The sequence below is a fragment of the Penicillium alfredii genome (genome assembly GCF_028826965.1).
Source record: "Penicillium alfredii strain IBT 34128 chromosome Unknown utg000005l_segment0_segment0, whole genome shotgun sequence".
NCBI lineage: Eukaryota > Fungi > Ascomycota > Eurotiomycetes > Eurotiales > Aspergillaceae > Penicillium > Penicillium alfredii.
In genome coordinates this window covers 1,869,132-1,895,656 of record NW_026622702.1, presented here as the reverse complement: position 1 = coordinate 1,895,656, position 26,525 = coordinate 1,869,132, and the positions used below count along the sequence as shown (strand labels likewise).

The 26,525-nt window shown below is 53.6% G+C and overlaps 11 protein-coding genes across 11 annotated transcripts; 3 read left to right on the top strand and 8 right to left on the bottom strand.

Annotated features, from left to right (window-relative positions):
* Positions 1–93: 93 nt before the first annotated feature.
* On the bottom strand, positions 94–2,128 carry NUU61_004131 (uncharacterized protein; the record flags this gene model as incomplete). Its single annotated transcript, XM_056654713.1, has 2 exons — positions 94–204; positions 281–2,128. 2 exons carry the CDS (start codon positions 2,126–2,128, stop codon positions 94–96), a joined length of 1,959 nt encoding a protein of 652 aa, XP_056512740.1.
* A 224-nt stretch (positions 2,129–2,352) lies between these two features.
* NUU61_004130 (GDP-Man:Man(1)GlcNAc(2)-PP-dolichol alpha-1,3-mannosyltransferase) lies at positions 2,353–3,881 on the bottom strand (the record flags this gene model as incomplete). The annotated part of the gene is made up of 2 exons (XM_056654712.1): positions 2,353–2,960; positions 3,026–3,881. The coding sequence occupies 2 exons, from the start codon at positions 3,879–3,881 to the stop codon at positions 2,353–2,355; spliced, it is 1,464 nt and encodes a 487-aa protein (XP_056512739.1).
* A 268-nt stretch (positions 3,882–4,149) lies between these two features.
* NUU61_004129 (wax synthase family protein) lies at positions 4,150–5,504 on the bottom strand (the record flags this gene model as incomplete). Its single annotated transcript, XM_056654711.1, has 2 exons — positions 4,150–4,651; positions 4,741–5,504. The coding sequence occupies 2 exons, from the start codon at positions 5,502–5,504 to the stop codon at positions 4,150–4,152; spliced, it is 1,266 nt and encodes a 421-aa protein (XP_056512738.1).
* A 971-nt stretch (positions 5,505–6,475) lies between these two features.
* Positions 6,476–11,989, bottom strand: NUU61_004128 (uncharacterized protein; the record flags this gene model as incomplete). Its single annotated transcript, XM_056654710.1, has 5 exons — positions 6,476–7,030; positions 7,084–11,100; positions 11,168–11,349; positions 11,415–11,738; positions 11,833–11,989. 5 exons carry the CDS (start codon positions 11,987–11,989, stop codon positions 6,476–6,478), a joined length of 5,235 nt encoding a protein of 1,744 aa, XP_056512737.1.
* A 2,718-nt stretch (positions 11,990–14,707) lies between these two features.
* NUU61_004127 (uncharacterized protein) lies at positions 14,708–15,148 on the top strand (the record flags this gene model as incomplete). The annotated part of the gene is made up of 2 exons (XM_056654709.1): positions 14,708–14,803; positions 14,846–15,148. 2 exons carry the CDS (start codon positions 14,708–14,710, stop codon positions 15,146–15,148), a joined length of 399 nt encoding a protein of 132 aa, XP_056512736.1.
* Positions 15,149–15,165: 17 nt separating this feature from the next.
* Positions 15,166–15,729, top strand: NUU61_004126 (uncharacterized protein; the record flags this gene model as incomplete). Its single annotated transcript, XM_056654708.1, has 1 exon — positions 15,166–15,729. The coding sequence occupies one exon, from the start codon at positions 15,166–15,168 to the stop codon at positions 15,727–15,729; it is 564 nt and encodes a 187-aa protein (XP_056512735.1).
* A 454-nt stretch (positions 15,730–16,183) lies between these two features.
* Positions 16,184–17,373, bottom strand: NUU61_004125 (CRAL/TRIO domain protein; the record flags this gene model as incomplete). The annotated part of the gene is made up of 2 exons (XM_056654707.1): positions 16,184–16,509; positions 16,566–17,373. The coding sequence occupies 2 exons, from the start codon at positions 17,371–17,373 to the stop codon at positions 16,184–16,186; spliced, it is 1,134 nt and encodes a 377-aa protein (XP_056512734.1).
* A 971-nt stretch (positions 17,374–18,344) lies between these two features.
* Positions 18,345–20,527, top strand: NUU61_004124 (DNA-directed DNA polymerase alpha subunit POL12; the record flags this gene model as incomplete). The annotated part of the gene is made up of 4 exons (XM_056654706.1): positions 18,345–18,667; positions 18,733–18,912; positions 18,980–20,282; positions 20,354–20,527. The coding sequence occupies 4 exons, from the start codon at positions 18,345–18,347 to the stop codon at positions 20,525–20,527; spliced, it is 1,980 nt and encodes a 659-aa protein (XP_056512733.1).
* Positions 20,528–20,801: 274 nt separating this feature from the next.
* On the bottom strand, positions 20,802–21,468 carry NUU61_004123 (uncharacterized protein; the record flags this gene model as incomplete). Its single annotated transcript, XM_056654705.1, has 2 exons — positions 20,802–21,392; positions 21,466–21,468. 2 exons carry the CDS (start codon positions 21,466–21,468, stop codon positions 20,802–20,804), a joined length of 594 nt encoding a protein of 197 aa, XP_056512732.1.
* A 660-nt stretch (positions 21,469–22,128) lies between these two features.
* Positions 22,129–23,908, bottom strand: NUU61_004122 (translation initiation factor eIF2B subunit delta; the record flags this gene model as incomplete). Its single annotated transcript, XM_056654704.1, has 2 exons — positions 22,129–23,136; positions 23,198–23,908. The coding sequence occupies 2 exons, from the start codon at positions 23,906–23,908 to the stop codon at positions 22,129–22,131; spliced, it is 1,719 nt and encodes a 572-aa protein (XP_056512731.1).
* A 536-nt stretch (positions 23,909–24,444) lies between these two features.
* Positions 24,445–26,492, bottom strand: NUU61_004121 (kinesin-3 family protein uncB; the record flags this gene model as incomplete). Its single annotated transcript, XM_056654703.1, is given in 3 exon segments — positions 24,445–25,284; positions 25,295–26,124; positions 26,207–26,492. The coding sequence occupies 3 exon segments, from the start codon at positions 26,490–26,492 to the stop codon at positions 24,445–24,447; spliced, it is 1,956 nt and encodes a 651-aa protein (XP_056512730.1).
* Between the last annotated feature and the right edge of the window lie 33 nt (positions 26,493–26,525).

Below are 26,525 nucleotides of genomic sequence, written 5' to 3'. Positions count from 1 at the left end.
AGGACCAACCCATGCAATACACAAATGTATAACTACCAATTGGTTCTGGTAGGAACCAAAAAGACAAAAAAGAGAGCTTTAGCCAAAATAAAGCTAGACGTCCGTGGAGGTCGGATCAAGGCCGGTGAACACTTTATGCAAGCGCTTGCTGGCAGCAGGGCCGATGCGGGAGTCCGTAAGACCACCGGTTTTGTTGGCGGATTTCTAGACGAGTCAGGGCGGATCCTGTGAGGAATTTTGTACGCGGCAGCATCCAAAGAGAAGAAAAATGGTAACATACCTTCACATCCTCCAGCATCGTGGGCCCATGCATGCGCATGCCCCGGGCCAAGTCTGTGGCACAGGGATACTGCGCGGCAATCCCATAGGCCATACCGGCAGTCACACGGTTGACCTCTTGAAGCATCTTGACAAAAGTGTCCAGCTTGTCGTCGCCAGACTTAACCTGGCCGACATCCATACAGAACGCAGCGTCGTTCCCCTCCATGCGTTCACGGCGGTACGGGATCGTCGAGACATGCTCGGTGAAGTTCTTGATCCACTCCGCCGACTCGGGCGGCGCGTTGGTATGGTGGATGAGACACGCGTGGGTCACCTGCAAGGCGAGAAGAGCGTCCTCGACTGTGTCGTCGTCGACGGGAGGCGTGGTCTCGGGGTTATTCTTGGTCTTCCTGCTGCGGCTGCGGGGTGCGGAGGATCCGTCGCCGGCGGTGGTTTTCTCGTATTGGCGGAGGACTTCGGCTTGGTAGGCTCGATTCCGTGAGTTTCGGTTCTTGCGCATCCAAGCTGTGAGTCCTTCGATCAAATATATGGGTTGGCAATCGGGGTAGGTGCTCTTGATTCGGAGGACGTGCAGTTCGAGTGACCCCCTTTCTGCTTCCCCGGAAGAGGCGAGTACCATATCAACGAAGTCTTGGGCGGGCACTAGGCACAACACATGCTTCTCTTTATCGATGTGGAAAGGGCATGGCTCCCAATGCCCTGCATTGTCGTTGTATTTTGCCTTGATTTTGCGTCGCCATTTAACCACGTTGGGGATCGGGCTCTCAAAGAAGGAATGCTCGACCCCGAATCGTTGCATGAATTCAACTGTTTGGTTGCCCACACTGCCTCCCTCGAGAGACGACGCTAGGTCAATGATCATCTCTGGCGTAGATTCCTTCTTATCCACCTTGAGCTTGTTGACTTCCGAGATATCTGCCGCCAATTGCTTCTCTTTCGCCTTTTCTTCCTTGAGCTTCTGCTTCCGCTCTTTCTCAAGCTGGCGATCCCTTTCTCGCTGAACCTTGGCTTCTTCTCTTGCTTTCGCTTTCGCCTCCTTTTCGACGCTTGAGAGTTTGCTAGTCTTCCTCGCTACCTTCCGCGGCTCAGCAGGCTCATCCACCTCGTCTGTAGTAGCGGGCATGCCAGAGCCGTATCCTTTCTGGGATCGAGCGGTCGTTTTCGATCCTAACCTTTTTGAACTGCCGCTCCCTGTCTCGCCAAGTTGAGTTAGTAAACCAGCGGTCTTACTGGAGAAGACAGAATCAAAACTGCCAGTCTGTGGCTGTGATAGTCCCATTAGATCAGCCAAATCAGGAGCAGAAAAGGGATCACTGAATTCCTCAATCTCCTCCTGTCGGAGATGACTGGGTATTCGACGCCCAGTCGGTTTCAGAAAATCCTCGTCATCGTCGACTGTGATAATGTCGGAATTCTGGTTGGTTGGTACGCGCGACGGAGAAGGCCTCGACCTAGGTTCCGGCACCGATGAAGTGAACACAATCGGGTCGGAATCTTCCACCGTCCGCTGCTGCGATGGTTTTTTCGACGTCGTAGACTCCAATGGTGGCGAGAGACCGAAGTCCTCGTCTGAGAAAAGGAACCGCGTATCTGGTTTTGGAGTGGGGGGTTCGCGCGCCGTGATGTGCTGTCGCAGGGGTGAAGGATTGTCATTACTGACTCGACGCTTCTTCGTCGGCTTATCGAGATCATCGTAGGTGAACAGGGAGACGTCGATCGAGTCCGACGAAATTAGTCCCAAGTGGGAGGGGCGTCGCGCGGGGCCATGTCGCGGTTCCGACTGTTGCTGCCGAGGCCTCTCTGGAATAGGCGGATCCGAGGAAATCAGATCGATGACATCGGGCATCTTGCGCGGAGCCGATGCCACTAGGGCCGGTGCTCGTGGGGTGAACGACTCGCGATGAACGCGACGTCAGTGTTGACACGAGGTCAGGTGACTCTTGATCTATGAAAGGACGATTCAGACCAATGTCAAGTTTGGTGGTGAATTGGAACGAAAGAAGTACTCTGATCGATCGTCAAACATAATTCAGATCATGCAGCGAAGAGGGTATTTATTCTACATTGAAATCACGTCGCTCGAAGCAAGAGCGCAACCACGACGGCAAGGACCGCCCCGGACAAGGCCAGCATAACCAGGACCTGCTGCCACCCATGAAACGGCCTTCTCTCTGCCGTGAGCATGGTGGAAATCTCTTTTTCTAACCGGTCCCCCATAGCAGTCAGCGAGAACTCGCGCTCTGCTCTCGCTTTGCCTGCAGCTGCCATTCGGTCTACATCCTCTTGAGACAATCCGTAAAGAACCTTGTTCATGACGGCAGTCCATTCATCGACCGCATGAGCATCCCGGAGCCAGCCCGTTTCGCCCTCAACGATCGTCTCCAGTGGACCGCCAGTATTTGACGCCAGCACGGGAATACCAGCGTGCATTGCTTCAACCGGGACGATACCGAAATGTTCATTGATTGGCGTGTAGAGGAGAAGTTTTGATTGAGCGAGCAATGTTTCTTTGAACGCGGTGGGGACAGAAAGCAGAAAGAGAACATCGATCGAGTCGGGGATCGAGAGTGCGGAGACAACGGTCTTGGAGGTCGCAGTTTGCAAGCCGAGGCCGATTGCGAGGTCGTCTAGTTCTTGGTGATACTGAACGTTTTCTTGGACACGATTGTCGTAACCGCCTGTGTATCACGCCGTTCCGAGTTTAGATATCTGAAATGAGAAAAACAGGGCTTTGCACTCTTACCTGCAATCACCAACCGCGTCCCTCTCCTCTTGTCAGTCCCCAGTCCATGATACGCGCGGATGGCCAAAGCCATATCCTTCTTGCGCTCAAAACGATTGATACTGAGCAAGATCTTCTTCTCACCCCAGAGAGCTTCGGCCGGTTTCTTCTCGGGTATTGTAGGACCAGAGTCCGTATCCACACAAGGATAAACCACCTCGACGTCTCCCAGGCGCGTCGGCCCAAACACCTCTCGCACAACCCCGCGCGAGAACCGCGAGTTCGCAACAACCCGGTCCGACGCGCTCAGGGCCCAGCCCTCAAACCAATCGAACGGGACGCGATAGAGCAGCTTCGCCAGCCGAAGAATTGAGCCGTCTTCATCGCGGCGCGCAAGCAATTGGTCGGGGAAATGACAGTAGAAAAGAATACGTTGGCGGCGGGACGTGCGTGGTCGGCCGAAGGTCTTCAGAACAGGCACGCAGGCGGGGAGCTGGTCGACAATGAAAATGTCGTCGCAATCCTCCTCAGACACGGACCCGTCTTTTTTCTCTGATGTCGGGCGACTCCTATCCGCCGATCCAAGCTCGTTCAGCAATGACACGGTAAGATGGAGCTGGCGTAGCGCTGCCATGAGAATATGAAGTCGGCCGCAGACATGCGCGGGGAAGATGGTGTTCCCGCGGACGCGAACGTCCAGCGTTCCGTCGCGCGCCTCGTCGAAGCAATGCGCTTTGTCGCGGTGGGAGGTGTAGATCGTCACATGGTGGCCGCGGTTCTGTAAGGCTAAGGCGACGTCAATTATCAGTCGCTCTGCGCCTCCAATGCCCAGGTCCGGGTGGATGATAATCACGTTCGAGCGCTGGAGACCCGGCATGGCTTGGATTGCAAAGTGATGCTGTTCCTGGCCACGTTCGGGTTGCTCCACGTCAACGTCATGTGATGGGCGATAAGCGCAAACAAACTACGCTTTCAAGTTCTTGGCCACGACGGTACGAATTTACTAATTTTGTGGTCATTGGCCTTGTTGAAGCTCCTGCACTCGTTTCTCTCAAATGTCGACTTTTCTTTTTCTGGTGCATGCCCGATTGGTGGTGAACTGTGGGTCAATATGGCGTACTATGCAGGCATTTGGCAGACGGCAGTTACACCTCGACTTCAAACACAAGCTTCAAAGCAACACCTCCAATCAGAACGATTGCCGCCACAGCAGACAAACCAATCTGACCCACAATGCTAAAAGGAACCAAAGGAACAGCCTTGGGCCGCCGCGATATCGGCTCAAAGTACCACGGCGAAGTGACCCCCAGCCACAACACCACCCACGCAAAGCCGAGGATTCGTCGCCATAGCGGCGGATCCCCTTTGTCTTCAAAGGCCCTTTTTCCTCGCCAGAGGGCTTGCACGCCATCTTCAATCATGATTCCTAGCGGAAATGAGCACAGAAACAGCATTGCACCCGAGTCGCGCGCGGGCACTGCCTGCGCAACATCGAGAAACAGATGCAAAGCGCCCGAGCAGAAAAAGACTACGAAGATATTCGTGTAGCGCTCCAAGATCGATGGCCGCGGGAGACTGAGGACCTTGCGGGTAAAGAAACAGCTCAGGGCGCTGAAGAGTCGTCGATGGAACTGGTGCCAGAACTTTCTGTCTGATCATCAGCTTGATAATGCGATAAAAGAAAAAGCCGAAGAATCTTAAACATGTCACCCGGGAAGCAGTGGCGTTCAACTTACCCCCAGAATCCGCGCAGTGTATATGCATCCGCCATTCTTCCAAATGCCGGAGGGAAGTCCAACGGAGAGTCGATTCCCAATCCCACGAAGAAGATCGAGGTGAAGCGATAGTAGACATCAACCACGGTTCTGGTCACGATGAACCACGCAACTGTGCTGGAGATGGTTTGCTCGGTCCATTTCGCCCAGTCAATTCCCAAGACACCGAGTTCTGGATTCGGCTGTGTATTCTCCTGCTCAGCGACCTTCTGAAACGTAAGTGTATGGATGAGATCAAGGACCAAGTATTGCCAGCCAGCAATGGTCAGCTGTCTTAGCAAGAAGCGAGCACGGGGAGGAATCTCCATGCCCCTCCGGGCAAAATACTCTGGATGAGACGGGGTATTCTTTGCTTGCCAGGGTGTGTTTGGCGCGCGAGTTGGTAAGAGCAGGCGGGATGCACGGTATACACGAGTGCCAAAGCTCTTCAATTGCAATGCGAGGCCATGGCACAAATCGGAGTTGTCCATAGGGTTGAGGAGTAAGAGGTTGATGGCTTGGAAAGCTGCGATGGATATCATGCCCACGCAGTTGGCCCACACATAATTCGTCTCGAGGACCGGATTCATGAACTGGCTGGCAGCCCACACCATAAAGGGGATCGGGACATAGCGTAGAAAGGATTTCTTGGATGTGGTGATCAGGAGAGTGGCGGGGATTAAGAATTGAAGGGGGCCAAGAAAGAGAAACTTCAGCGTGCTCTCGCTCAATTCATACATACTCATCGTCAGGTTAAAGGATGGCGCAAAGAAAGGTAGTGGGGGTCATCGGCGCAGTTATACGGTTGATTTGGGCCCGTGCGTTTCCCTAGGGCTTATGCCAATACCAAAGAGAGGGCGAGTATAAGCGCCCTCAAAGGGAGCCTGTGCAGTGACTTACAGGAGATGTCGATTGGAAGGCTGGACTTGGTGATGTGCCCCTGTGTCCATAGCGTAAGTTTCTGGGGACGTTCAGCAACGCAGATAATTAGAATAGCTCAAATAGTTGACTGATAAACCTCTTGTCTATACGAAAAGCCAACAGATCGATCCGAGGACGTTCAACAGAATGAGCTAATCAACAAGCAGACTTTCTTCTAGCAAATTGCAGTCATTCCTACAAAAGACCTCCCTATTTCCAGATGTAATCCTTGTATTTCTTCATATTGGAATCTGGTTGACAATACTAGATCAACCGTCGGTTGTCACAATCAATTGGGATACATACTAAAAACCACAAATGAACAAATCAAAACACAAAGAACCTCCTATGGTAGACATTTTATTTTTCAAGGCAATCTAGAAATAGCCGATGGAAATATACAACGAAGATTTTCAGCGCAAGCTAAGAATCTACCAGTCGTGAAGGAGTGTTTGTGAGAGACCGAATGATATGTGAGGGTGAAAGCAAATGTGCACAAAAAAGGAAGGCTATAGCACAAGGGGGAAAGAAGAAAAATATGAGCAAGAGAGGTATCGGGTGATCAAGGACAGAAGAAAGAACATGCAAGTCATAATACAGGAGAGACAGGGGGTCGCATTGCAAGAAAGGCAGAAAAGAAAGAACTGAGAAACGGCAACGGGGGGGTATGAAACGGGGCAAAAAAAAAAAAAAAGAGAGAATATGTGTACATCCAGGGCAAACGATAGAGACAGGCGAGACGAGTAAAAACCAACCGCTTTTTTCCTCCCAGGGAAGAAGATCCACCCCCAAACGCCTAGAAGCAGTTGAGTGTGCTCTTCTTCTTTTTCTTGTTGAGCGCGTTCATCCGCTCTTCCAGCTGAGCCCGCGCAGCCTCGGCTTCGCGCCGGGCACTCCGCTCCTCCTCGACAGCCTGGAGAGAGAGACGAGCGGAGTTGCGCTCCTTGCGGAGGGTGGACAGCTCGTCTTCAACTTGCCAGGCCTTCTTCTTCCAGGCCTCGCAGTCGGTCTTAACCTTGCTGCTCTGGGCCTCGAGGTCGCCAAGGGCCTCTTCCAAGGTGGCGGTGAGCTGCTTCTCAGCGTACAGGTGCTTCTCGATCGTCCGGATCCGCGCTTCCTGGTCCTCGACAAGCTGGGCATTCACCAGCTCCTTGCTAGCATGTCGAGAGCTTGGCGGAGACACGCTGTTCGTGCCGTTCGTGGCAGAGGCGATGCTTGGCAGAGGCGGCAGGGGAATGGCGGGCGGTGGAGATGGGAGAGAGGCTGCAGAAGAGCTCTTGCGGAGGTTGGATGTCAGAGAGCTGCTGCGATCATGCGAGCCATCCTGGGTTCCGCTGTTCTTGAGTTGAAGCTGCAAGCATTGTTAGTTAAGAGTTCCAGCCGCGAATGTCCATGAAAGCTCACCTCCAGCTGCTCGATGCGCACGCGGTAAGTCTCAATGTCTCTCTCGTAAATGACGATCTTAGCCTTGGCGTCTTCCAAGGCCTGGTCGCGCTCCTGCTGGATAACAGAGAGACGGTTGTGGTGCTGGTCGAAGCTGCTGGTGATTTGTTCCTCCAGCTCCTCCACCAAACGGACACTCTTCTCCTTCTCGGACGTAATTTCCTCTACCAGAGCTTCCTTCTTCTTGACCTGCTCATCCCGCTGGCGAAGAGTGTCCTCCAGGGTGGCAACCAAGAGAGCCAGCTCGTTTACCTTGGCGTCCTGAGCGGTGTTCTTCTTCGTCAGCTCCTCCAGACGGCGCTCGTGGTCACCATTGGAGTCCAGCTGCTTGCGAAGATCATTATTGGTACCCATCAGCTCGGCATATTTGTCCGAGAAATGCTGCTTCTGGGCCAAGACGTCCTGGATCTGGTCCGTCAGCGTCTCAGCCGTGACGTCGGAGTTGAGCAGTCCTGAAACTGCCTTAAGCAGTTTCACCAACTCATCACGCGACTCGGAGATTTCCTTCTGCAGAGATGCCATCGACCGATCACGCTCGGCATCTTTTTCAGAAATCCGTGATTCGTGGTCAGCCTGGACAGCAGCTCTGGTTCGCTCTTCCAACTCTGCCAATTCACGCTTGTGAGAGTCACGGAGAGATTCCAAGCCAGAGTTGTGCGAATCAATTGCCGATTTGTGAGTCGAGATTTCCTGCTCGAGCTCGGCAATACGAGAGGTGTGCGAGTCAACAGCGCTGCTATCGGTTTCCTTGGCACTGGACAGCTGCTCTTGGGCGGCGGAGTGCGACTTCTCCAAGCCAGCGATGGTCTCCAATTGAGTGGAAATAGTGGATTTGTGCTCTTCGATGTCCTTCTTCAAGCCGTCCACAAGCTCCTGCTGTTTAGCACGCTCACTCTCCAGCTCTTGCGCAACGGCTTCCTTGTCCGCAGAGGCATCATCGCCTGCAGCAGCGCGCTCTACGCGCATCGCCTCCACGGAGGCCAAGGCGGTCTCGAGTTCAGCAAGGGTAGTGGCGAGTTGCTTCTCAGAAGACTGCAGAGATCCAATGGCGTTCTGGTGCTTACCCTGCCATTCGGTGAGTTCGCCCTCTAACATGCCAATTCTCTTGTCCTGCTCTTCAGCACCAGCATCCAACGCCCTGGTGGCCATTTCCTGAGACTTGAGAAGACCATTGAGAGTCTCGATCTCATCCAAAAGCTCCTTCTCCCGGGTTTCATGGGCTTGGCGGAGCTCACTGATCTGGTTCTCCTGGGTCACGACTTGGTCACGAAGTTGGGTGACCAGGGCCATGTCCACGGAAGAAGCACCCTGCAAACTCGACCGTTCCCTGGTGAGGCCGGAGATGATAGTGGCCTTAGTTTCCATCTCCTTCTTCACGCTCTGGTTCTCAGCCTCTAAGGATTGGAGGCGCTCCACACGGGTTTGCAATTCATGCATGCTCGCGTCCAGGTGGATTTCAAAATTCTGCAGAGCTTCTGGTCGACTTGCAAGCTCCTCATTGGCAAGAGTCCGCAGCGCAGTAAAGGACCGGTGGGCACGATCGACACCAGAGAGAAGGTTTTGGCTGGTCATGCGGCGGATCATCTTGAAGCCAGGAGTCGTAGGGGAGCTGGACTTGCCGCGCTGAACCTCCGCCTTCAGCTTCTCAACCAGGCCAAGAATCTCCTCGTGCTCAGTCTGGAGCTCCGAGTATTTCAGGGTCATACGGTCAGCACCTTCCTGGTGTTCGGAAAGCATCTTGCGCATGCTTTCAACATCATCGGACTGCAATTCCCGAGGTGCAGATGCGACGACCGGAGTTGCGGTCTCTTCTCCGTTCTCCAGCTTGGAGTCTTCAGAAGGCTCGCGCGAAGCAGCTGGCACCTCGGCCGAGGATAATTCCGAGGAGAGCGATTGCGAGAATGAGTGTTGTGCTCCAGACTTCAAGTTCGGAGCGCTTCCATCCTCTAAAAAAGAGACTGGGCGCGAATTTTCATTCTGCACCGAGGGGGGGGGGTGACGAGCTTCGTCCACCTTGTCCTGTCGAAGCTCGGAAAGAGCCTTGAGAGCCTCCTCATACTTGGATTCCAACGATTCATAGTCACCCATGGTTGTCTCGTGCTGCAAACGCAGATCAAAGAGCTCCTGGGTCACGGTCTCGAGCTTGTCAGCAACGAACTTGGACTGCGCAGGGCTTGTAGCTGGGTCTTCGCGAATGGCTTCCGAGCGTCGCGCCTCCAGCTGGTTAGTCACATCTTCCAGTACTCTCAAGTCTTCGCCGGGAGCTTGAGTGGTTTGCTCAGGCTCTGCAACAGGCTCTTCCACTGTGTCTAGGGTAGGGTCAGACAATCCTTCATCGGATTCGGGAATAGCTGTTTCGACAGCCTCGCTGAGAACGTCAAGAGAGGGAGTGTGCTTGTGGGAGAAGTGCGTGCTCTTGATTGACAGATGCTTGGGAGAAGGTTCGACCCCGTTAGTGCCATCATGATCCTTGTTGCCATTTTGGTGGATATGATCAAGTTCATTGAGTAGGTTATCCAGCTTTCCGAGACCTCGCTGACGCTCGATGACGTGCTCCAGGCGCATCACCTCGCGCTGCATGAGCTCCATGTCTTGGTCGGCCTCGGCAAGTCGCTCTTCCAAGGTGGAAATGTATTCCTCACAGCCGGCTTCACTTTCGCGGGCGCGCGTAAGCTCCTTGCGCAGCTCAGAGATAATGGCAGCATGCTTCTCTTCACCCGTAGAGTGACTATCTAGCTTGGATTCAAGTTCATGCAGGTACGTCTCTGCGCTGGCCTCCCGATCTAGCAGCTTTTGAACACGCGACTGGAGCTGGGTGTTGACGGTCTCGACGTAGGCGCACTTGGTTTCCCGTTCCAAGAGAGTGCTTTCAGTGGTGGAGAGAGACGAACGCGTGTCGGAAAGTGAAGCTTCCAGGCTCTGAATAGTCTTTTCGTACTCGAGAACGACCATTTCCACGGATTCGGCGAAGGAACGAGATCGCTGCATCCTCTCAATAGAGCTCTTGCTCACATCAGAGGTAGCTTCGTCTGTTTCGCCGTTGGCAGCCTCCTCCGAGTCGTTAGCGAGATGCGAAATCAGCTTAGTGTGACGTTGACTGAGAGCATTGTAGCTCTCCTGGGCATCGAGAAGCTGGTTCTGCAAATGCATCTCGCGCTCGTTCTTGCGCTCCGTTCGTTCCGCGGATCCCACCTCTCGTCGCTCAGATCCCTCGGCATTGCGGATTTGCTGGCGCAAGAAGGCCACCTCAGCCTTGAGGCGGTCAATCAGAGCCTGCTTGTCACCGTCATCGGCAACTTGTTGGATGCGGGGCTTGCTTTGGATGGCTCTGGCACGCTGGGCATATTGGACGGTGTTCAGGGTTTCACTCAAATGGAACTCAGCCGGGGTAACGCAAGCAATCATGTAGGTGATGGCATTACCACCCAGAGAGTCTTGGAGCAAACGGGTGAGCTTGGAGTCGCGGTACGACACATGCGAACCAGACTGGCGCGAAGAGAGCTGCGAGATAACCTTGCCAAGCGCCGCCAGACCCGCGTTAATAGAGATACCTTCACGGGCGCGTTCACCAGAGGCACCCGTGTTCTTCAGACGTTCGCTACCTGCCAAATCCACAAAGTGGAGCTTGCTATCGACCGTGACCGAGTCGGCACTGGGATACGAGTCAACCGGCATCGACATGCGCTTCTCCTTGGGGGAACTGTTCTGGTGCGATGGCGACTTGCGCTGGACGAGATTCAAGCTAAAGACAGCGTGCGAACGGGATGACTTGGCGTTGATGGCGGTCGAGTCGGTCTGACGGATCGCAGAGCCAAAGTTCAGCGCGCCTATGAGATCCTCGAAGGAATTGATGTTGACTTGGTGCAGACCCGTGAGGATGATGCGGCCTTTGGCATCTTCGCGGATTGTTACGGAGCTGCGATCGCTCGTAGGAGTCGAATCGGGAAGCAGCAGGTCTCTGAGTTGTTCATTGTAGATCTGTACCTTAAGTCAGCATACCACATACCCCATGGACCCAAATTCATAGTTGGAGATAAAAGCCTACCTCGACATAGGTAGCCTTGAGTTGCCAGCTCTTTTCCAGGTTCAACTTGCCGAAGCTCGACGCCGAGCTCATTGAATATCGCTGCGGGGTGCGAAGGCCCGTCGAGCTAGAGCCATTGCGATTGTGTTTGGAGGGTCCGTCCAACTGATCGAACAAGACCTGTGCCGCACGGGGAATGATACCTGAATTCCAGCCAATCGCAGTCAGCAATCCAACTTTCCCGTGAACCTAGACTCCTTTCGCTTACCCATGGCCTCCCCATCATTTTGCTCATGCGGTCCCGATGTGCCCATTGTGTACGACTTTCCAGCACCGGACTGGCCGTATGCCAACAGGGAGACATTGTACCCCTGCAAAAAAGAGCTGACGCTGTCATCGAGGTAGTCCCAGATCCCATCCTGATCCACGGTCTCGGGGAAGACGCGATCGAACACAAACAATTTGCGGCCTTGGGGGACATCGACGGCGAGACTCGTCGGGGCGGTGACATGAACCATCGAGCGCTGAAATCGCTGCGGGATCAACTCATAACCGGGGTCGGTCGGCCTCAGGGGCGGTCGCACACGAACGGCTATATCCAATCAGTGATGGGTTCGGGACAAATTTTTTTTTGGCGATATCGCAATGCTTTGCGCATAATCGGAGCCGAATCGCATGCCACGTACCGACTTTGACCGCTGTCTTGCCATCCTCATCTGACGCTCGGCTTCCACCATGTCTACTACTCATGCTCATGCGACTGTTGCTGCGCGGCGTGCGCATTACCGCGCTGATGGGTCGCGGGGGAAGACCCGTCGGCGACGCTGGCGGTGAGACCGTCATCTCTCTTTCTCCCCTACGAAAACCACACCGGGTGGATGGGAAGGGGAACAATCAGAAATCAACTATGCGGCGAGATGGAATGTTGTCGTCATGAGGCGTGAAGAGAAAGGGAATCTGGATTCTGTGGAGAGCGCGATCCGTCAGCCCCTTAATGGATAATTTTTCCCTTTGTCTGGGGAGGTTATTTCAATGGAGAGGAACCGAAGGGAAACCCCGGTACCTAGGTCAGGCACCAAGCGAGATCCATGGATACACATACATAAGGTGGACTCCCCCAACAGATGGATTAAACCCCAAGAGAAAGAAAATAAATCAAAAACGGAGTGGCAGGGGAGAACATAAAAAGCGCAATGTCTGGAGAAGACAAGACCCGTGCACGACTAAACTGCAGACGGGTTAGCTCCGATTAAGATGAAGGAGGATTCGGTGCGATAGTGGAGTCAATGGAGAAGCGAGAGAGAACTTGGTTCAGGGGGATGCCAATTTCTGCTTTTCACTATCTGCTTGACGTGCGCCGGACCCGTGACGTTCCACGGTTGCTCTTTTCACCTGCCACGCGAGATTCGAGTTCGAGACTTGCCTCGCTCGTTTTTATTCTTATTTTTATTTTTTATTCTTCTTCTTTTTATTTCTCTCTTCTCTTCTCTTCTTTCTCTCTCTCTCTCTCTCTCTCTGTGCTCACGTATCTCAAGTCTCCCTCCACTCCAGTTCTAAAATGAAGGAATCCACCCGTTCTACCCGTTCGTTTCAGATTCTTTTAGGTTATCATGAACGGCTCTTGCAAAACTTGGGTTCCCGTAATTTTGGCGAGCCATAACCCGTTTTCCCCTTTTAACCTCGCTTTCTCGCGGCTTCTGGCCGGTTGTCGATCACTGCGTGTTCAACCCAGGGGGCGGCCCTGCACCACCAATGCGGCAATATCTCCTGGGGAGTCCCACCCCTAACCAACCCTCCTTGACAACCTCTTAATTTGAGCCCACAGCTCCAGGCTCTAATAGCCGCTTGATAAATAATTGCAATCCTGCTGAACTGAGCTCTCTGGCTATGAAGGATCCTGGAAATTCCTCTATCTGATTGGGTGATCCCTGGAGGGATTTCCTCTTCCTCACATGCGCAATTTGGCCCAAAATTGAGATGCGGAGGATTGCACCAACTCATCATCATCATCATCATAGCTGCATGATCTACCCGGAGACGGGTCAGGACCCTAACGGTCGCAGGGAGGGCAAGGGATAAGCCGATTTTGGCCATACCAAACTTCAACTAAACCCTAGAAACCTCAATGTACCCCCCTAACCCGATCTGACCAGTTCGACGGTGGACACTAAAAACAAGCCTTCCAAGGTTGAGCAACATACATCACAATTTCTCCATTTCCCCCTGGCAAGGAAGTACCAAGCACAAAAAAAAGCAAAGAACCCACCTAAGCTGTTGGATTGAGATCCTGGTGGTTTCCGGGTCTTGCGAGCTATCTTGGCGCGTGAATCGATTCGGCCCATTTCTTGAAAATCGGACCCACCCTACACACCTTGCGGTGATTTTGTGCTGTGATACCTGCGACTCACCGGCTCTGGTTCCGGGCCACTGGAGAACCCGATTTGTCTCCACTGCATCTCTCTCTCTCTGGTCCTTCGCCAAAGCTCGTGAGTTCGATCGCCTCTTTGTGATCGTATCCACGCATCTGCCCTGCACGAATACGTTCAATAGAGGCCGTAACAGAGCGAAGCTGCAGTCACATGCATCGTCGAGGATTCCTGGTGCATTCGATCTATACAACCGTATCTGGTTGACCCAACCCGGCGGGATTATACATGGTCATCTGATGACCATCTGAGTTGTCTGATTAGCAGATAATGATTATCTGTTTTTTTTTTTGGCTTTGGGATGGATGGAATGCTCTGTTGGCTGCCTTAAGCATGGTTTGGTATGCCCGCCTGATATGTCGACAACTCTATAACTTGGCAGAATATTTCGAGTGTTTCCTGGAAATAGGAAGCGAACTTCACTAGATCCCGGCTCGATCCGGGCCCAGGGGCTATGCTATTTCCTCTTAAGAGGAAAACCACTCCTGCGGGCCGAGGTTGCTACGCCAATCCCAAAGGGGATGTTTTAGGGCTTGGTTATCGTGACGCTTTGAACAGCGTGTGTTCAGCACTATAATCTCAAGTGCTCGCCGGATTGTCGGCAAGCATAATATTCAGCAGTGCTAGGCATGTACGAATTTCTAGATGTTCCCACAGACCTACACTTTTGTGCCCTGGCCCATATATATAGACATATATCCAAGACTAATAACAATAGATAGCACTACACGAATTGAGAAATGAATCAAATTGCGGAGCCCTTGAAAGTCCGCCGAGAGACATGCCAAAATATCTGGAATATAAACCAGACCGTTGGTGGAACGCTCAGACCTACAGTTCCTCCGCACCGCCCCTGACGGTGGCCATCAACAACACCGAAAGAAGACAAGCTGCCTTTGCACCTCATCCCAGCGCTCCCAGATAACCCTATCAAGAGAACATCATCATGATGGCTCCATGGCCATGCGACTGGGAGACATGCGAGAACCCCGCCGCACAGGCGGCCCTTCTTATACTCATTTGTTTACAGGAAAATTGGGCATCCTCCTGTGCTCAATACGCAGCCACAGAAACTCGTTACATAGACGAGCTATGTCTGCGAATTGATTCTTCTAAACTATGTTCCCACGCATCGATGCTTGGAAAGGGCATCCCGTGTACCGTTGAATTGTCCCGTGAGGGATTGTCTGCCATGATGGGGAACCAGAACTGCCGTGTCGGGATCACTTTCGTCAACAATATCAGATGACTTGCACGGTTTCGGCTAGCGAAGACCTCGTCGCCGCCGCAGGAAATCCATGATTGCATCCTTCGAAGCGAAGCTGCTACCATGGTTTACCTCCAACAGCATAATTCCATTCCCACACCTAAAATCGATTGGGCATGCGAATCCGACCCAGGGAATCCACTGGGAGTGGACTATATCCTGATGGAAAAGTTAGACGGGAACCCATTAGATTGGCAGGCTGCGACACTCCACCTGAAAGAGAAGGTTATGCAGCAGCTGGTCGCTATCTTCCTCGAGTGTCCACTCGGTTCATTTGCTTTTGCTCTCTCGAGGGGACACAAGCTATAATCGAGTCTTACCTCGCCATGATATCCAGCGGCGAGATTGACCCCGACCACCCTGTCGACACCTCCCTCGTCCATCGATTCCGGCAAGAAATAGTGAGCGCTCTCTGGGAAAACGTCTTATCAGACTGCCAATTCTTCCTCAAGCACCCGGACGACAAGGGCGACCATATTCTCGTCAACGATAGTTTCGATATCGTGGGTGCTATCGACTGGGAATGGACCCAGACGGTGTCCAAGGCGGAAGCGTTCAGTTCCCCGTGCAAGATGTGGCCGGTCGCCAAGTTCTATCGTAGTTCCAATGAACTAGACGCGGATGAGTTGCCGCTAGCTGCTGTCTTTTGTGAAAGGGGCCGTGAGGATCTTGCGAATTGTGTTGTTGGGGGAAGAAAGGTTCAGCGACTTTTCTTCGCTCTTGGAACTGAGAGCTCTTTTCTGGATATGCAGACACTTTCGAGTCTGTTTGCGGAACTCCGGCGGGCTTTCGACTTTGAGGATATGGAGTGGGAGGTGTGGAAGAGCAAGGCTTTCAGGAAATGGAGGGAGGATGGCTCGCTCCTTGGTTTGCTGGCCGTTTCCGAATAGCTTCATGTTTAGCTGATATAAATCCCAGTTGTCTAGCCAGATATTTCTCTGTTCAACCTCCCTAGCGATCTCCTAAGATGAGATTATTGTTGGATTTTCAAATCATCGAGAGATTTACAGAGATCTCTTTAGCCATTGGTATGTCTTCCGTCCATGCCCTGGAGTATGTATAAATGGTCTGTCCAGTTGTATTGTCTATAAAAAACCGGCAACTTTATCGCCGGGATATATGCACCAACCAAACAAGAATGATCTATCCACAAACGAGCGAAAAATGTAGGGGTGTATGTATAAGGCGTCAAAAAAGGTATCGAAAATGCTCTGAACGGTGCAGGCGGACGCTGAGTATAGACCATCCATAATATCGACAGGGAATAATGACTGAAAAGTGACGTGCAATGGCGAGTAAGAAGACGTGAGTGAAGCAGCATCAACGCATCCCAATTCTTGGTTCTTAGGCCTGTCCATTTGTACCACCTGTGCCTTGCGACACACTCGGGATGTCTTCTCCCTTCAGATAATTTTCGAACTCGCCGATTTGCTTGCCGCCCTGGACCCAGCGTTCGTGGTAAGCCGCGCGGCGCTGGTCGGCCAGCTGGTTCAATGCGAGCCAGTAGGTCGCATGGTCGTAACGGAACTCGACATCACCACCCACCGACTTCATGAGATGGCTCGCTGGCACGTGCTGGCGCAGGTCCTCGTTGAACTTGAGCTTTTGGCGAGTCTGTGGGTCAATGAAGGGAGTGATCAATTTGAAGAAACCCCAGATGACGAAAGGCACTGCAAAATCGGTTATGACATGTCTTATAATGCGCAGGGGTGGGGTTAGCACTCACCATTGATCACCAGAGCACGGCCAAGCCTCTCTGGGTAGTGGTTCTGCAGGATATTCAGGGTCTGCTTTGCCTGGCCCATTGTGGCATTCTGGCCGGACTTGGTCTCGTTGAAGTTGACAATCAGCGCCAGAGTCTCCTGGCCTGGGCCCATGAGATCGATGACCCGCTCCAGCATGAAGACAAGGTGCTCGACCTGGCGATCGCTTTTCTCCGTGTTCTGGTTCGAAGGCAAGAGGTAAAGACATGGTCGTCCGTTGATGTCAAAACCCAAGAGCACCTGCTTGCCCGTCTCGTTCTCAATCGAGATGTACTCCGGCGTCAATTTCTTGATGCCGTACTCTCGACGCCAGGTAAGAGTGCGCTGCAGACGGGCTTCGGCCTCGGCGACGTTCCACTTGGTTGCGCGCAGGTACCGGAGAAGACACTCGCGGGTTAACCACATGCGCTCGTCATCTGTGATCTCCGCTGTCGAGGCGTTCTTCTCTGATGTAGTTGGGACGGTGGTCCACGAGGTAACCGTCTTGAGTACAGCCTCATACTTGGATTGCTGGTCCGCGGTGAGCTTTGCGGGCGCCGTGGGCTTGCTCTCGTTCAATGGCTTTGGGAATGGCTTCTGGATGAGGCCATCGGCTGCCGAGGTCGGGAGATTCAGGTCGACCGGCTTCGGGGTCGGGGCTGGTGCAGTCTCGGTTTCTGTGTCCGCAGGAGTCGGGGCCGGAGCGGGAGCACCGGCGTCTGGGTTCACAGCGTCTCCATTGGTGGTTGGGGGAGTGGCCGCAGGAGCATCGGTGATCTCGGGGGTCGCCATGATAGTTTTGAATCCTTTCGACACTCAATACCACACAGATCCAGGGGATTAGGGAAGGAGGATCTAGAGACGGGCCTCGTCTCCACTGTAATTATGAATTCTCCGTTGCGATCGCCAGGCCCACTGCAATCGTGGGCTGCTCGATATTGCCATTCTGGGCGCTTATGTCAGCGACACGGGAACGCGGGGTATTGATAGGGGCACCCCAAAATTTTCGCTATTGGCACCCCAAAAAAGATTACATAATTTTTTCTTATGTAATCTTTTTTTCTCCCACTTCCATCACCATAGCAACCATATACTACATATATACTCTATCTTCTGCTTCATCTCTTTTTCTACTCTACTATTACCCTACTAGTTTGATATGCAGCGAATCTATGCTAGTAGGGTTACCCTAGAGGCCCCGCTTGGTATATGCACCAATTATTGGACGAGTACTATGGGGTTACCATGCAAGCATCGAATTGCTGATTTGCTCGCAAAAAAAGAAGCAATCCCATTGGCTGATATTCATCCATTCTGGCGAATTAGGGTTGAAGATTCATCTGATATCGCCTGGCAGCCACTGCTAAATCCCCGAATTCAGCCTGCTGCTTTCCCAAAAAGGCAATCTACGCAGATATCAGATGGGAGCGAGGGGGCTAGACCAATCAAAAAAAGGAAGGCCCCCCCAAAGTGTTCGAATTGCGGCGAAATTGGGCATACATATCGAAGTTGCCCTATTGCCAAATAGGGTAATCTGTTTTTGGTGGTCAGGATAAGAGGATCATGTGATTAGAGATGTGGTTGAAAATTATCATGTGATTAGAAAATAGATCAAAAAAGATTACATAAGCGTTTTGGGGTGCCAATAGCGAAAATTTTGGGGTGCCCCTATCAATACCCGGGAACGCGTCTCGCGCGCGTCGCATCCATCTTCAACTCCAAGAGGCAATCGCCCTGCCTTTGGATGACCCAACCCTGCCACAATGGACAGCACAGTGGCAGAGCTCAATGAGCTCTTTGCGGCCTCTTACCCCGATGGCCTGTCCAAAGACATCCTCGCCGAGCTCCAGTCGATTCTGCGGGTGCATTCGATCACCGCGGAGGAGCTCTTCTACAAATGGGAGTCTTACAGCATGAAGATGGGCGAGGAGGTGAAATTGAATTTAGACACAGCGCGCGCCTTTAAACAAGATGTGCAGGAAGCGCTAGAGCGCGAGAGTCGAAGCAAAGCCGGCCGGCAGGCAGAGAAGAGGGCCGCGATCACGGCAACCCCACGCGCCGCGGCGGGTGCTGATGTATTTGGGATGTATGTGGCAGCAGTTTCAGCAGGTCCCCATTGCGCAAGACTGATCGGTGTGATCCTTTTTCTAGGTTGGACGAATTGACGCCGAATGCCTCAAACGGCCGACCTATGAATGGATCCACGAAGCGCAAGGCCGATTTCTCCTCGCCGGCTGGGCCAAAGATTGGGAAGGTCGAGAAGACCGGATCACCTATGGGAGCAAAGACGCCTGGCGCCACCGCAAACGGATCTGCCAACGGTGGGACACAGTATGTCATACACCAGATCTCGACTGGAATAATGAAAGGGAATGGAAATGGCTAACTCACAGGGTAGGTCGGTTTCCTTTTCTCAACGGCCCAATCCTGGACAGACACTGGAGACACTGAATGCGCATCTCCCGCTGTCCGAGGCACCAATGGCACCATTTTCCGAGGCGCGCATTCGACCTACGGCAAACACAGATCTCAAGAAATTTGGATACAAACCGATGGGCATGCGATTATCAGAAGCGTCGGAGATTCTCGATGATCGGATCGATGAATTCGCGGCGCTTTTCCAGAAAGAATATGACTCGGATGACCTAACCTTTGGGAGCGCGGCCACCCAGAGCACCAGTGAAATTATTGCTATTGGCCGAATCGCCTCAGACAGCCTCGAGGGGAAATTGAACCCTGCTTCTCTTGTTCTCGAGACATCGCGACGAACTGGAGCCGGAAGACGAGTTCCGTTGAAAGTTGACTCGGTGCCCTCAGCAAACTTCTTCCCAGGTCAAATTGTGGCTCTTCGGGGAATCAATCCTTCGGGCGACTACTTTACCGTCAAAGAGATTCTTCCTGCGCCTCTGTTGCCACCTGCAGCGTCTTCGGCTGTCACGCTGGATGGCATCAACGAGCGCCTGGAGGGCGGCGACGCCAACCCGCCACTCAACGTGATGGTAGCAGCGGGTCCGTTCACAGCAGACGACAACCTTGACTTCGAACCACTGCAGGAACTATGCCAGAAGGCGGCCGACAGCTATGCAGATGGTTTGGTGTTGCTGGGCCCTTTCCTGGACATCGAGCACCCACTCCTCGCATCGGGTGACTTCGACCTGCCCGCCATCAAGGGCCTCGACCCGGACACGGCGACTCTGGCCACCGTCTTCCGGCATTTTATTACAGCACCACTGTCGCGGCTTGCGACAGCTGTGCCAAGTATCACTATCGTAATGGTGCCATCTGTGCGCGACGCGCTCAGTCGCCATGTATCATGGCCCCAAGAGCAGCTCCCTAAAAAAGAGCTGGGTCTACCCAAGCAGGTCCGCATGGTCTCCAACCCAGCCACGTTGTCCTTCAACGAGTGCGTCATCGGCATGTGCTCGCACGACGTGCTTTCCGATCTGCGCCGCGAAGAGGTCCTGCATGGCCGGCCCGCCGAGGCTAACCTGCTCACCCGGCTTCCCAAGTATCTTATTGAACAGCGTCATTTCTTCCCTTTGTTCCCCCCAACTGCACGGGCAAATATGCCCAAGCCAGGCACAGACACAGGCTTCGCCACGGGTGCGATGCTGGATCTGCCCTACATGAAGCTGGGCGAGTGGTGGAATGTTCGGCCGGATGTGCTGATCGCCCCTAGCATGCTGCCGCCTTTTGTAAAGGTATAGTTTGATATTTTATCACAACTTATTGAGTTGGTTTACTGAATGCTAACTTCTTTTTTATGCTCTAGGTCGTGAACAGTGTGCTTGTCATCAACCCCGGAACCCTGTCCAAACGACGCGCTGCGGGCTCCTACGCGCAGATGGCCATCCACCAGCGGGCGATCCCCGACGAGGAGCGTGAGCAAAAGCAGCTGGGCCACAAGCTGTATGAACGGTCTCGAGTAGACATCAACCGGATCTAGGTGGCGGCTCTGTACATGACATCGCATTTACGCTTGGCGTTGGGAGGCGCACACTAACTCGGCCTCAGTAGTTATGGTATGGGTTAAATAGTTGCATGAGGATTTTGAAAAAAATGGAGATGAAATTAAGCAATGAATCAAATCACTTGAGGACCTGGTTTTCCCCGATGGGTATCATGTATCATAAGCCACAACTCCACGCAACTCTGACAGGAGCCAAGATGCAAAGCACAAAAAAAAAAAAAAAAAAAAAGCAGAAGAAGAATGTCGGTCATTAGCGCAGGCAAATAGTCCTCCGCCCTCCCATCTTCCTCCCCGCACCCCTCACCCGAATAGCCCTCGACCCGGCAACGGCCGCACCGCCATAATTCCCGCGAAGAGTAGCACCAGGACCCGAGCCCGCAACCGTACTTCCCCCTCCTCCAACCCCACCACCACCTCCTCCAGCCGCAGCCGCAGCCGCAGCAGCATCCCCACCATGACCATGACCACTCACAAGAGCCTCAAGCCCAAGATCGCGCCACACAGCCTCGCGCCGACGCTCCATAGCGCGCGTGATCCCGAATGCAGCATGCTGGTCCGGCACGACATCGTCCTCGTCTTCTGGGTTCGGGGGCTGGTGCTGCGGCGACACGTAAATCTCCTCGATGGGGAGGAAGGACGGGAGGGTTGCGGGCGAGGACGAGCCGTAGGTTACGCCGCCGGGGCCTTGATTGGTGGTGGTGCTTGTTTGGCCGGTGTTAATTTGGGGAGTATCGGTTGTGTTGGAGGCGGCGGAGGAGGTATGGGGGCGGGTGAATTCTTCGAAGAAGTCTGCTAGTCGGGGTTGGTGCATGTGGAGGTATGTTGCGGAGGAGTCTTTGCTCTGTGTGGGGGGACGGAGGTGGTGGTTAGCTAGGGGAACTAGATGTTTTGTTAGTTTGGGGGCCCTGGCATACCATTTTGGCTGTGGATGTGAGTTTAATCTTGGGATTCGAGGTTGAGGGAGGTTGCGACTGCAGATGGTCGAGAGATATCGGTCGATCATCAAATGTGGAGCCGCGCACGGAACATCGCAGATTCCGAAGTAAATAAAAATCAGTATAAACAAATAGGCTTATCAAATGTTACACGCTTGAATCTGCTCGTCTTTGTTTATTTATTTCGTGTATCGTATATTTGGAAGAGTGGAAATCCATAATTAACAGAACAGCCTCATCTGGCTTGTTCTTTTCCTACCCCAATCCGATCACTTGTTGACCTCGAATGTATTTATTGAAGATTAAAAAGGATGAACAAGGGAATAAGCGGTACCCAGCACCCGGCGATAGCAAGATCCGGAAGAACATCCTGATCAGTTCTTCTTCAGCGGGTGTGCGGTTCCATATTCTGCCGTCCAAATACTTCGTACACCATCTCACCAAGAACCCCAAGGGCCCAGGAGACCTAGAGTCATACATCGGAGAGGAAGGGATAATCCTCTAAAAGAATGAGCCTAAAAGCCAACCCAAGGCTTAAATGCTAAAAGGCAAGACAGAAGAACAGAGAATAGAGGAATTCCTTGATATCAAGAAGTCAAGGCCGTCATAACTTTTGATGGACATTGACACCACATCATCATCTCACATATTCGTGCTCATCCGGTGTACGATCGGCACCGCGCTGGGAGGCAAGCTGCCCATCTCGGTAACCACCATGTCCACGTACTCGGCGGGGGTAACATCGTACATAATGTTCAGCAGCTGGAGGTTGGGGGTTTCCTTCCAATTCGAAAGGGGCGAGGAGGATGTATTGAGAGAGGTTTTGAGAGAGTCAGAGGTAGTGGTAGCGTTGGAGGCACGGTTGGCACCCTTTTTGGGGTCGGACGACGCCGCAGCAGATGCAGCAGCCGGGTCGGGCAGACCGGTAATTTGGTGCGGGGGCAGAGCGGAGACCAGCTCGTCGGCATCGGCGATCTCGTTGACGACGATGCTGTCGAGGGCGACGCGGTCGGTGAACTTGACGGTCTCGCAGCAGACGATCACGGGGACTTCGACGCCGCCGGCGCGTTCCTTGGCCGACATGGCGACCAGCGCGGTGCCGACGCGCGAGTACAGCCGCCCATTGCTGGTCATGGCGTGCGCGCCCAGGAATACCTTGGTGGCATCTTTGATCGCGTGACTGATGCCGTGCACCAGCGAGTACTGTACGTCCAGCCCCGCGGTGGCCAGCGCGCGCGCAAGGTTCTTTCCTTCAAACAGTGGCCGCGAGTCGATAATCGATACCCGGAATCGCTTGCCTTCCTTGTGAGCGGCCAGGAGTGTCTGTTTCACAATCGAGCTGCCGGCAAACGTCACAATCACGTCGCCGTCCTGGATCTTTTGCGCTGCACTGCCCGCAATCACCTGGTCGGCCACGGTGATCTTCTCGCGAATGAAGCTGTCGATGAAATCGCATAGCGTCGCCTTGGCGGTCGACTCCGGCGTGGCGGGGTCTACTGAGGCAATCGCCAGCTTTAGGGATCGAATAGCATTACCCTGGCTGATTGAGAGAGGTCGACATGTCGATAGATACGTAATTTGATGCGAGAGGTGTGTTGTCAAGTGACGGGCCAAAGAGGTGCCCAAGGGTGTTGTGTAGGATTCGACGACCTGGACGAGAATTAGTTAGCCACAATCCCACCAATACATTGAAAAAGATAGAAAGCCATACTCTTTTAAAAGCAAGCAGCGTCGCCACGCATCGGGCACTGCTGCCACAGACCACATAATCCCTCATCTGCAAGCCCAGCGCAAGCACCGCGGGATGCACCTCCTTAGCGGCGCCAGCGACTGTAGTGCGGCGCTGCTGGCCATACAAGTGACCAAAGACAGCAACATTCTTATCCTCCTTCTTTTTCTTCTGCTCGACCGCAGTAACAGCCCCGGCCTGGGTAACGGGAGCAGACCCGCGGCGCGGCGGCGGCACTCCTCTCTGCCCCTTCTGCGGGGCGCCTCCAGCAGCATCCTTCTTCGGAGTTGCGGGGGCACGAGCCTGACCAGCACCGGAAGCCGCACCGGGGGCAGCAGGCCCAGCGCCGGCACCTCCACCTCCACCTCCGGCTTGATCCCGTTCGCCCTTCTCCCGCGCGCGCCGGGCAGCCTTCTCGGCCTTGGCCTTTTTCTTTAACTCGGCCGGCGTGAGCGGCTTGTCGGCTGCGGGCTCACTACTCGCTTCTGTGCTAGCAACAGCAGTGGCGCCGGCGGAGGAAGAGCTTGTTGCATCTTTGGCCTTGGAGGAGGGTTGCTCCGGTTGTGCGGGTCCCTTGGCGCTCTGCGAATCGCGGATAGGGAGGGTTTTCGGCGTTGGGGTCTCGGTCGCGGGCTGGGCCGCGTTGACGGATGGCCCAGGGCCGGGTTGCGACGCAGCGGCTGGATCTGTCATTGCGAAATGGCTCAGTCGCGGGAGAACCGAGGGGTGGGAGAGGGTCGACGTGAATTGCGTGGTGGGGAGACTAGAGAGAGGGTTGACTCACGGGAAAAGAAATGATGCCATAAGCGGCCCACCGCGCGCCGCAGCCCTAATCGGCGACTCGTTGACTTCGGCTTCGACATGAACACGGGAATTGACATACACCATGTCGGTATACTGGCAGCTATAGAATGCGAATACTGGTATCTAGTTTCAAGCTTTAGGGGCTGGCCTGTCCTTGAGAAACTCGTCTCAAAGGCTCAGGGTAAAAGCGAATGGACTCCCACAGTCGGGTTTGGAAACATACATCACTCAGGTTTCTCGTTATTCATCGCAGAAGGCCTGCTCGCTACCAAACAAAGAACGAAAGAAAACCCAACGGCTACCCTCCGAAGAACATTCCTCGGGACTTCATGACCCCCGGTCCCATCAAAGAGCAGACAAAGACTGCACCGCCAACACCAAATCCAGTGCGCCGCTAACACAAAAACAAAAATAATCATCCAAGCCTAGCGATTATTGGTGAGAATCGTTCCCAATGCGCTTCGTTTGCGAACCTCGAGTTTCTCATTGCGACGGAACCGTTCGTGGTCCGAGGCCAGTTTTCGCTTGAAGACACTCAGGTCGCCCAGTAGATCTTGCATGCGTTCCTGCATTTGATGTGCGTCCCGCTCGCTGATATCTCCGGTGACAGTATCGTCATCCTCCCACACCTCTGTTTCGAGCTCTTCATCAAAAGCAGGCGACCCTTCGCGGTTTTCCTGGTCGCGGTGCGATGGCTGCTCTTCTTCCGCCAACGAGGCGAGACTCGGTTGTCTTTGCGCAATATTGATTGGCGGGATTGGGTTCTTGAGGCTTTCAAGAGCCAGTTTCAGGTGCATGCGCAACGCTTCGTTCTCTGTCTGCAACTGCCGAATCTTGCACTCGCTGACCATCTTGGTCTCTTCCATAAGTCGTTGCATTTTGTCCACCTTTTGCTGATACTCCTCAAGCCGTTCATCCTGGGTCTCAGTCGCGCGCTGACTGGCGGTAGCTTGGCTCACACTGAGCTGCAGGGTGCGAATGGTTTCTGCCATCTCTGCGATCTGCTGGTCGCGTTCGGCTGCCGAGATATGGTCTTGGTTGATTTGCGCCCGGGTCCGGATATGCTTTGCCTGGTCTGCGTACCGTAGTGTGGACAAGGTCTCTTCGTAGTCTGCCGGGGCGATACAGGCAATCATGGCGGTCTTCGAGTTGCCACCCAAACTGTCCTTCAACAGCCAGGTCAGGATTGAGTCACGGTATGGCACCAATTCCTTAGCCTTTCGGCCTCCACGCCCCCCCTCGACTTTTCTTTGGATCGGCCAGAGCTGCGATAACCCGGCCCAAAGTAGTGAGCGACTTGTTGATATTCGAGCCCTCGCGAAGACGCTGGCCTGTCGCTTCGGTAGATTTAGCACGCTCGGAACCTGCTAGATCAACCAGCCGGATGCGCGCCGTACGTTCAGTCGTCTCATCTGTTGATAGGTCGTGGTGGATTTGTTTCAATGTAATGGTAAAGACCGCATGAGATCGAGACGAGGTGTCGTTCATCTTCGTGCTCGCGGTGGTACGGGATACATCACCCTTTCGCATGTATTTCATCAATTCATTATAGTTCTTCGCAGTGACCTCGGTCAGGTCTTTGACATATGGGCCCTCCGACGGGGACTCTCGGATGCGAAGGTAATGTGGTGGGTCGGTCCGGGGCACCAAGAGATCACGAACATGCTCGTTATATACCTCGAAGTAGGACACCCGAACATTGTAGCTGATATCAGGGGAGGGCGAGCTTTCAATGCGCTGAAACAGGTCTTCGCAGGTCCGAGGAATCAATCCCGGCTGCTCTGGTGTGCCCATCATCGTGTAACTCTTGCCTGAACCCGTCTGCCCATAGGCGAAAATGCAGGTGTGGTATCCTTCAAAGTTGTGGTCCAGAAACTCTTCGCCGAGGCAGTTGTACACATCTTCCTGATGGGCGTAATGTTCGTCCTCCTCGTTATGCGACCAGAAGGAGTTATCAAAGGTGAACGACTTTTCCTCCAAAACCTTGCCACGGGACTGCGACTTGGGTTTTCCTTGATCGCCAGGGCTTCGTTCGGGGGCGTGGAGGCTGGTCATTTGTGTATGGGGATCCATTGAGATCAGGCATTGCGCCTTGCGTTGGATTTCTGCAACCACATGTCAGGGACACGTCTTTTTGATATCACCCGAGTATATCCTATCGCACTGCAATCCTCCACTGTCACCTACCTCGATGGAGAAACTTGCGAACTCGCACCACGACGCGCACGTTACCGCCTGGCGCAGGACTCGCGATTCCATCTTGGCGACCAGCCGGGACTGAAATACTCTCTCGGGCGCGAAGAGACGGGCTTGATGCCGTAGATCGGAGGGTGGCAGCGGATGCAAAAGTCGAGATCACGCTGGGGGTCGTGATACCGGTGACGGCGGAGGATTCGGAAGAAGTGGCCGAGGAGATCGAACCAGGCCCAGTGCTCTGGCCGATGTGTTGATAAAAGCGCGGATCTAGCGCCATATCCCTGCTGTAGTCCCTCAATAACTGTACACA